The sequence below is a fragment of the Achroia grisella genome, unplaced genomic scaffold (genome assembly GCF_030625045.1).
Source record: "Achroia grisella isolate CSIRO2021 unplaced genomic scaffold, CSIRO_AGI_Agris_v1 utg856, whole genome shotgun sequence".
NCBI classification, from domain to species: domain Eukaryota; kingdom Metazoa; phylum Arthropoda; class Insecta; order Lepidoptera; family Pyralidae; genus Achroia; species Achroia grisella.
The window spans coordinates 4,708,135-4,719,065 of record NW_026713045.1 but is presented as its reverse complement, the minus strand read 5'-3'; the positions used below and the strand labels follow the sequence as shown (position 1 = coordinate 4,719,065).

Below are 10,931 nucleotides of genomic sequence, written 5' to 3'. Positions count from 1 at the left end.
TGCTCGTCTATTCATAAATAGTTTGGGGAAAACCATGAACACGTAACAGTGGTGAAGTAGCCACATAAATTGAAAAATGCCTGTCTTAAGGGGAGTGTATCCGCGCAGTAAATTTATGAGGAAGGTATCCTTAACTATTCGTCCAATTATTCGTAGAATGCGTCTCCCTTACCCAAGCGCGATAGCAATGCTTTCAATCGAAATTTTGCCTGCATTACTTTCCGATTTACTCTATTATTATAGTAAATATAAAGGTCTTTGTTATTCTGAAAATTCTTTATAGTTCCAATGTCTAGAACATTTGTTTCATTTTTTTATACTGCCTTGAATTGTTCATACGAATGAGGTAAAGATCCTTTTAGTGTGGTGTTTCGTTTTGTAAATCGAATTGTTCAGTTACGTGTAATTAAAACAAATTTGGTTAAAGACAATAAAAACATATATCATGTATTTAATATATACACATACATATATGTTTTTTAATTAATTATGGTAAAATTTCGACAACTAGGCGATCACTAGTTATGTTAAAGAAAATTAACAATGTGGTGTAGTCGGCAGATCTAGGCTCAAGATTGATACCTCGTAAGCGATGTAACCGATATCTAATAAACTGTTTGCGTACCACTCGATATCGAAATATTGTATGTTGACTCTATATATAATCATGGTAACTGTATATTATCGTCTATACTATTAGCTCTAACTAATAAAATAACTAGAGGTCGCCCTGTGCTCAAATTCAAATTCAAAAATCATTTATTCATGTAGGACATATTAGCCACTTGTGTTTTGTTTGTTTTTAATTTTTTCCCTACCGTCCAGTTCAGTATACAGATCCAATTGAGAAGAACTGAGTCGAAATTCCACCATAATTAATTTAAGATACAGTAAGACTTTCTCTAGACTTTGTCTTTATTTTTATAGATAAATAATATTAATCTATTCTCAATTTGATCACAGACTTTAACATTAAACAAAATAATATGTATGCGGGTTTGTTAAATACATGGTAGTGTAATGTTGTTTTTATTGACATATTTTTAATAAATAATATAAAATAGATATTAGCAATCTGCATTCCTACTCTATATAAACTATAAGTGTGCGATATTTCCTTTGTGCAATTTTCGCAAAAAGGGGTACAAAGATTTTGTTTCAAGTGTTAATATTATAGATAATAAGTTTTTATTGTATATAGAATAATATTTATAATACAAGAAAAAAGAACTATTTAAATGTAATAAACGAAAGGCGGCCTTATAACTTAGAGCAATCTCTTACAGCAAATTTATTACTAACAAAAATGTATAACTATGGAAAGATAAGAATACAGTGCCCTATATGTATTTTGCACCAGTTTTCTGAGAAATTAACCGTGATGCTGTGACTTATTATTGAAGAATTTATTACAAAATCTTGTGTAATATTGTCTATATGATATTGAAATCTTCAACAAAATCAAACGGTCGTATTCCTCCTCAAAAACTGGCAACTCACCTGCAATGCCCATGAGCACCCGCAACACCAATGTTGAGGGTGCTTATAGGCGGCGGTATTCATTTACCATCAGGTGAGCCGCAAGCTCCTTGTACCCTAAGTTATTAAAAATCTTTTTGTTTTTGGTTAAGATAAATCAAATTAAAAATAATTTATTCATGTAGGACATGATAGTCGCTTATGAACGTATTTTTTTTGTATTAATACATTTTCCCTACCGTCCAGTTCAGGATACATATTCAACAAAACAAACTGGCAAGAAACTCAGCGTATTTTTTTTTCAAGTTTTTTTACGTTGTATACTTATGTAGGTGTATATGTCTAACATTAACTGAAGAACCGTGCATGAACTATTATTCACATGGACATTTGTCTATAAAAATCCTGTCTTAAAATTTTTGCAGTTTTAACTTAACTGCACTTGAGCAAAGCTGCGGGAAACTGGTATTTAATAATGTAATAACCTTTGTACATACACATTATACCTAATAAATTATTATACTAAATATAAATATGCAAATGAACTATATAATCTAATATGCAAATTGGTAGAATACTAACATGTTTATTTATAACCTAATCATTCCTCAGTAATAGCTTTTGTAATATAGTATAGTACGATTTTTTTTAATTGATGATAATGAAATGGTACTCCGGCCTGCTCTAACGGTATACGCTGGCGGGGCACCAGATAATATAAGATGAGTATGAGCATTACTAAAACACCCCATTAAACGAATTTTTTAAAGATGTAGGTAAGTGAGATCGGATGTTTTGGTAATTTTTCAAGTACTACTGATCAATTTTGAACATTCTTTTAGTATTAGATAGAAGATTTATTGAAATAGGCTATTGACTATATAACATCACGCTACGACTAATAGTAGCGGCGCTTAAAAATGTTCTAAAAAAATTGATCTGTTTCTCTGCGTTATTCTAGGAAATGGCTTATCCGAATTTTGGTTAGGATTACACTAACTCAGTAAGCGTCACTTAAAATTTTGTTTGTTTTCATGTACTCGTATATTAGCGACAGTTTCCACTGTTTGTTATCAGGTGAACCGTCCATTTTATGTTTTATTTATTTATTTATTTATTTATATTTTGTATTAATATTTCCAGTTTCATAGAAGATTAACTCGAAATAAAACATTATTACCTTTAGTGCGATCAGGTGCGGCCATACTATTATCATCCACTAAAATATTGTTATAATGAATGAATACTACTAATAAATAATTAGTACTTAGTATAACATTAGTAATTAAAATAACTTGTTTTTCGTATACTTTTATAATGAAATTTATTTCTGTACATTTTGTATGTCGTGCGCTAATGGATTTCTAGACGCGACTGCAAGCACAGTAGATAACCTCGCGTTATCATAGTCGCTTGTTTACCTAACCCGGTAATGCTAGTGGCTGGTCTGTTGGACCCAGTGATGAAGTTAGGTAATTTTCAACCAAATTTAAATGTAGAAGTTTACAATATATCTATGTATAATGTTTGCGATTTCATTGTATTGGTGAATAATAGTTATTCTAAAACTTTTATTGATATTTCTATCAGTAGGGATTACGGTATAATAATTTCATTGCATTTTTTTTATATTTATTTTTTTCGTTACAATAGATTTTTTTTTCCGTACCAATTTTTCCGCAATTATTATTTTGGCAAAGAATTAATTATTTACAATCTATGTAAGTAGTGGAGTTTTGCTGCAATTTCCACGGAAACGAGAGGTAAAGCGCGGGCGAAATTGCGGGCAAAAGCAAGCAATAAATTCGTAAAACGATATTTCTGACTTGAAATATAGTTTGGCTTCGGGACTTGTTTATCGTGACGTCACTTCATGATGATTGCATGACAGGCATTCTTCCAATTGCGTTCACAATTAAATTGTTCATTATGAAATATAGAAGTAAACACATAGCTTATTGTCGAACTAGTATATCATGCCAGGTCGTGACAAAGCTTCTCAAACTTTTGTACAGATTTTTATTTATTTCAAGATCACATCAAGAAATGCTGAAAGTTTAGTATCTACTTTCTTGTCTACTATTAACAAGAAATTTAAATTTTGTGAATTTTGATATAATTCTACATTTTGTATTTCTATATGTTGACACAGACAAACATTATATTTTATTTAATATGGATGAATAGAGTATAATGTTTTTTTTACAAAAGTTGCGGTATAAATATTTTTCTTTCTCATGTTATTTAATTTTTTGTCACTACTAACAATGATAAACAAACTGACAGTTAATTTTTGTAGAGTTTCAAACATTATAGCCCGGAACGGATATTGCATTCGAATGAATTCTAAAAGTGAACTCATCACATGATATGTGATCATTGAACATTATACTAAGTCCCTATGATGAAGAAAGTTTCAGACCACGTTGAGATTGTGGCCACGACCCAGGGGTAATACGGTAAAACGCAAGCTATTGTGTTGCGTGATTCAAAGGATAATTTTACCTTATTCTACTAATACGGGAACTTCCATGAATTTTATTGATTTAAGTTATTCCTGAACTCGTTGCGTTTGTTTGGAATTTATGGATATGTAGGCGGCTATATTTGGAATAATGTGCACAAAATGGCTCGCAACCTTCAATTACGTATGCACTACGAAAATTTCGATCCGTTGGCACGCATCCAGGTCATTGCGTTTTCTCTTTGCTTTTATAACTATTTTAGGTTTTTAGCACGTTGGTGCTGTGTGCTATCTGGTAATCTCTGTTGTTCTTTGACGTAAGGTTATTTCCTTCCTAAAAAGCTACTGATAAAATCGTTAAATGTGAACACAATGTAAACATATTATTTACGTCATTGCTTCCATTAACAAAATAAAATACTTGATTATTTTTACCTGACCTTCAAAATATTTTAATCAAACAAAATGATTATAGAAATTTAAAACATTCCAAGTTAAATTTTTATGTTTTATCACCGATTATTAATATAATATTGACACGGTCTAATGGACCGTAATCGCGTCACACGGTCAAACAAACAATCGAAGTGTGACAGTGTTGGGGCATACTATCGCATTTTCCGGAGGCTGGCAAGCTTGCGGCGGCGGACGGCAGTGCCGCCGGCGCACGCGCACCGAAAGCATGTGCTGCGCGCCATCGCGATGTATATAGAACCAGCCGCGTTCCGCGCCTCCAGCGCGGAGTCCCTCGCCGTCTCCGAAACCCCGCCCGCTGTTTGGATACAGTGCTTACCGTCCCCGTTATTCGCAGGCAAGAAAGCGCCCCTCAAAACATACGAAGAGGTGCAGCCCCTGCTGCAGCAAGGCCGGAAGAGGGATCTCAAGATCCTCATAAGAGAGAACTCGTGGCCAATCAACAGCGCCGTCCGCGCCTCGCTCTGGCCGGCCCTCTGCAAGCAACACCAGCATGGGAAGTCAATGCTCGACGGATTCTACTGGGACATGGTTACGCAGGTCAGTGATCTTTATGTTACGCAATGACACTTGTATGTTCAAGGTGCACAACACTCTCGTTCGGATTCGTACAGATTTTTCTTCTGACTGAAACCTAAAGTGACGCCAATAAGAGGTGTTATCTCGTGAAGTAGGCTCTGCTCTCTCAAGGTTATTTGTATTTACTTTGCGCAACGCTGCCCAAATGTTTGTGAGATATCGCCCTAAGATAAGGAGGTGGCGTCCAACATGAAAGTCCATGGTTTTTACCCAATTGACAACGAAATGAGCTAGTGTTATCGTGTGTACTTTCAAATATAAGTCTATTTATGTGTATGTTTGAACGATTCTTGGGTGCAATCTGTTACTAAACCTAAATGGCTTGATAGATTTTAATGAATGAGATGTCGTTAGATTCTTCTTAATTGTGGGAGTGCTGTAGGCTATATGGTAAGACTATGAAACAAATATGGCGGCAATAAACAGTCAATAATCGGCAAAATAACACAGTTGTATTTTTTACTGAGTCACGTGCATTTGTTTAACGATCGACATGGCAACTTACACTCATAAGTACTTATGAATTGATATATTCTTAATTGCATTGGTATTTATCTACATGTATTTATTTAATGGTGCGGTAAATAGAAGTATTATTAACTATGGAATTACACAAGTGGCCAATAAATGTATCGATATCGAATTGAACGCTACCGCACGCACGAGATAGACTAAGATGCCGGTATTTGCTGTCTCGTTCTATCATGCGTGCGATAGTGATCGATATGTTATCGATATCGATTTGTCCGAGTCCTTATGTGTTCAAATTGTTAGTTGACGGATCTGTCTTCGACTGCAGCATCGAAATTCAAGTCTCGTAGACTACAAAACCGATTTCTAAATCACTGGTTCAGTCTTTGTAGAACAACCTTGCTCTTTATCTCCTTATATTAGTATTTGAATTTGGTAACCGGTCATTGTTACTTTTGACTAATAACTAGACACCAGTTTTGGGTAAAAATGTTTTAAACTGTTTTCACGATTGTTTACAATTCCACACATTACATAAACGGGATATTGACTGTGATAATATTATTTATGAGCTCCCGACTACGTACCGGGTCGACTATCTGGAGCTCATAAATAATATTATCGAGGTAAATAGATATTTATGGACATATAAACGGGATCGTTTATATGTGTAGAATTGATAAAATTAGTACGTCATGTACCTCAAAATATTGTCTTGTAAAAATCTTGCAATAATCTTGAAATTTATAAAAAAAAACAAAGTATGGTGCATTCACAAAATCCTTGACTCATTATTTGTGATCCATAGGTTTACTCTGGAGTGTAATTTCAATATCGATTCAAATCATAATATCTTAATTCATATAGGTCTTTTACAGACTCTTATGATATGTCAAATTTACCATCATTAATGGGACGGGAGAGCATAAAAGTGATAAACGGCGTAGACCAATGTAATCGAATTTATTTCAAAAGTACACTGGTAGTTTATAATAAAAGAATATTCGGTTGTAACAAAACCGAAACAGTGTTTGAGTGTGACTGTGTATCGCTAGGTCCTTGTGTACGACATCAACGTGCGCCCGCGCATCCTCCGCGACACAATGGGATCGTCTCGCGCATCTTAATTAGCCGGCCAGTTAACAATAGCCGACTAATTATACCACAGGTGCTGCCCGTAGATAATGAATGGTAGTACCATGAAATCGTTGTTTTATACGTTTTCAATCTCAACAAGTTGGAACATGTGTTTAATTGTATTAAAACATGATTAATTATAAAGACTAACTCATTGATTACACATTTTTTTGTGGGTGAGTTTGTTAGGGTTTAATCCATAGTGTAGATAAATATTGTGAATTATAAGTATCTTTAGCTGTTTTAGTGTATGTAGTGGTACTAAAAACAAAGGTAATACGAACAAATAAATATGTTTTTATATATTTGTTTTATAAACTCATAACATATTACATCACACATTATTGTTTATTTTGTTCGGTAAGCACACTGTGACCTTAGGAAATGGAGGCATTGTTATTATTATTTTTATATTGCAAAAACTTTATGGTTTTTGAGTTATCCATTTTTACAAGTTATATCACGATTGGTACTAATTTTGATTCTTGGAAGAAAATTTAATGAAATAAACATCTGCAAAACAAATATGGCAATAAAAAACAATAAGTGTTGTTTGTGACGTTACTTTTTGTGATCTATAGGGTTTACTTCCTTGTTGATACCATAAAAACATTGTCGCTGTTGGTAGTATTTTTTTTATTAAGGTATAAATACTGATATTGTATTTTTTTTCGCCCGTATTAAAGCAATACGGTATATCGTTGTATTACTATCCCAAAGGGATTTCTTTGTTTTATTAGTTGTTTGGGCTATTGTCAGGTGCTTGAACCTATAGTACTGCGACCTACAAAGATCTATGTGCTCGCCCTATTTCAGAGTTTGCTACTAGAACCATCAGGGACAAATATTGAAGGATGTCCTTAGGAGCGATGGTTTTTATCTGATTAGGATAGAGTGTAAACTTTTCAAAGGAGACTTTTCGTTTATGCATACAACCACATAGGATGTGTAGTGGCGTTTCCTCTTTAGTTTGGCAAAATCTGCAGATTATTGTTCTGTACAGGTCTAGGTTTGCCATATCCCAGAGGGATAGATGTATCTTCGATTGCCAACGTCAAGATGAGAGCAACATTAGCCATTTCAATACTTATATTTGAATCCGACGTGTCAATTTTTGATTTGTTCTCTGTGTCATCATCATCATCATCATCATCGCAGACTGCTGGACATAGATGTCGGTCCTGCGTTGCTCGCATCCAATTCGATTGATCGTCGGTCAACGTCAAGATTTACTGAACGAGCAACATTAGCCATTTCAATACTTATATTTGAATCCGACGTGTCAATTTTTGATTTGTTCTCTGTGCTTATTTCACTAGAGAGTCGGTCATAAAAATAAAATGTTACGAATTTATTGATCCCACCAGATTTGAACTTACGACCTTTGGGGTATTACTCGGGGTACTAAGCCAGTAGGTCACGACAAATCGAATAGAAAATAATTATTTCTGCGTACGATTGGCACGTCGTCAACTGCCTGTTCACCTTCGTTCGCTCATGCGCGCATACTTTAATACCGTGTAAATCTTAGGATATGTTGTTGCTGTCGCATTAGAAACATAGTTAATCCAGTTTCGATTTGCTTCGGCTATATTATATGTGAATTCCTTAGGTTTTTTTACGTAATTATCAGTAATTATCGTTATACATAAACAGTGGAAATTTATTCGTTCTTAAATACGTGAAATAGAACATACTATGTACCTTTCAAACGCTTACGAAATACCTGATGATAAGTGATTACCGCCGCGCAGGGAAATTGTAAGTGCGTTGCCGGTCTCAAGAACGGATAAGCTCTTTTCTTGAAGATTTCGATATCGTATCAGTTCGGAAATGTCATTGCTGAAAGGTGAATCTTATGAGTAACATTATAAATTAGCAGTTTTTTGTTTGTCACATTTTCACCTTTTAATGTTTTAAACAGTCATTATTAACTTTTTATCAGAAACTAGGCTATAATTCAGTAGTAATAATATTATAAATAACAAAATGTGTCTGTATGTGTTACCTTTTCAGAACTAAATGGCTGGTCGGATCTTAATGAAATTTGGCATTAAAATAGATCGAATCCAGAGGACAACTTTTAACTCAAAAATATCAGACGAAGTCGCAGAGATATTAGACATATAGTACTATTTATATATGTATCTGTCACATTTTCATGCTGTAAATGATAGGATTGAATGATTATGACGCATACACATAGCATTTAGAATGTAGGAGTACTGGGCCTATTTTGTATCACCATAAATTACAAGAACATAGTCCCGGAATCGAGTATCTTATAAAAGAAAATTGAAAATAGTTTAATTATTTTCCTCAATGAATCAACCGAATTTTTGGTGACAAATTGCATTCCCTACATTACGATGTGCATGAACGCTGTATGATTCAATACACCGGGACACCACATGTCATTCAATGTCAGTACGGCAATTGAGCCAAGTATTCCTGTATTCCAAGAAAGTGGAGGAAAGTCGCTCCAAAAATACTTCTAAAGTGTGCTCATACTCACGTCTTATGTTTTTCATCAGTGTGTCATTGGATGTTAAACCCCTTATTCATAAGATGATTTACGAATAATTGTTGTGTTTTTCTTATGGCTAATTTCTTAATTTAAAGTCGAAAGTCAAATAATTTAATCATGTAGGGCATTTTGTTTGTCAATGTTATTTAGAACTATAGGTGCGGTAGGGACGTTCAGTTTTGTTCGTTCGGACTGAAATCAATCGGACCCCAAATGGTTGGAATAAAATTTATGTCTCACAAATATTGCATGCTGAATAAATAGAAAAACCAACCACACGATTCGCAGTGCGTTCGATAGTCAATAGGTGATTTGATGGCTGACACACGACCTGAATAATTAACATAGATTCCCCATGTGACACGTTGATACATCTAGCGTCTGAGCAATGCACAGTGCGTTCCGATCAGTGATGCCAGATAGGCGAGAATCCTTCCAATTTGGGGGTATTTTATGCTGAAGAGAAATTCGTTTGAGAAGATAAAAATTGAAGTTCAGTTGAGAGTAAGGGAGTTTTGGTATATAGTAGTAGTAATAACGTCGCAGACTAAAAAGAATAAGAACACAAGTATTGTGACACTGCAAATTAAAATTTAGATTTAAAATAATTGTGGAATATTTACGGATTAAAATAAAGAACATAAGAAATGAAACTGGAGAAACTAGAACAATATTAATACGAGTATATGTGTGTAATAATCCAGGTTTATATTTAAGGGGAGCAAAGGTGATTTTTTTTAAACCTGCAATGGTTTCAAACGAGATTAAGTAAACTTTAAGGGGAAACCGTGACGGTCTTCTGGCAACACTGGTTGTGAGGGAGAGCCGAGAGGCTGGGCGAGTGACTTGTCATCTCAACTGTGATCCGGTGCCAACGACTCTCGCGCCTTGACCTCGCATCATTCATTTGCTGATAACAACTACTTGTGGCGACAGAAATACGAAAATGTTATGAAATAGTATATGTATATAGTGTAACAGAATGAACACTACTTCTGAAAGGGATACCATGTAACATACAACACACAATCTGCTTTTTTTACTGAGGTAGACTATATGGATATGGACTATGGGGCGTAGATACTCCTTTGGGAATTAATTTCAGCCGCCAGGCAGGTTCTTTGTAACCTATATGTTGGTTTAGCAGTGAAATTACAGAGTACATAGGCATGACCCCATAGTGCTCCCAATGGCAACGTATGAGGAGTACCACAGCCGACAGAGATGTGATTATATGATATCTGTGATACATAAGCTACTGTTGCTGACTATCCATTTAAGACGTGCCTCGTCAAATTGTTTACCATTCCAATTAGATAAAAAAATAGTTATTTATTCGATATCAATAATTGGAATTTGTCGTCGCAATCCATTATTGCTTTCTTAATAATAGAGGGATTTAGACTATTATTATCTTGCTATCCAAGCAGATTTGTATAGGGTTTCATTTCTGTTATTGCTTTCTTCACTTATTTGTAATACTTGGGATCGAAAAAGGCCTAATACATTTTATTCTTATTCTGTTACTATTCAGATATGTAGTTCAGTACTACATATCTATATATCTGTCTGTTTGCCTAAGTTATCAAAATCGTTTCTATTCAACGTTATAGACGTTTGTATAGCTTTTGTTACCGTTTCACGACTAAAAAAGTGAATGAAAGATGTGAAGATAGATTGTGGAGGACGGACATAGGCTTTCATCTGAAAAAAAACTGGACGAAATCGTGGAAGACAGATAATATTCATTCATTCATAATTTAAGCCCGGCCCTCTTGTTGTTAGAACACTTGCCACTTT

The 10,931-nt window shown here is 34.4% G+C and overlaps 1 protein-coding gene across 3 annotated transcripts in view; it reads left to right on the top strand.

The window, feature by feature from the left end:
* The first annotated feature begins 4,489 nt into the window (after positions 1-4,489).
* LOC131852585 (GTPase-activating protein skywalker) overlaps positions 4,490-10,931 on the top strand; it is an 83,679-nt gene continuing 77,237 nt past the window's right edge. For all 3 annotated transcript variants that reach the window (XM_059203260.1, XM_059203258.1, XM_059203257.1), the window contains exon 1: positions 4,490-4,957. In XM_059203260.1, the coding sequence (XP_059059243.1) occupies positions 4,490-4,957 (468 nt within the window). The remainder of the gene's footprint in view (positions 4,958-10,931) is intronic.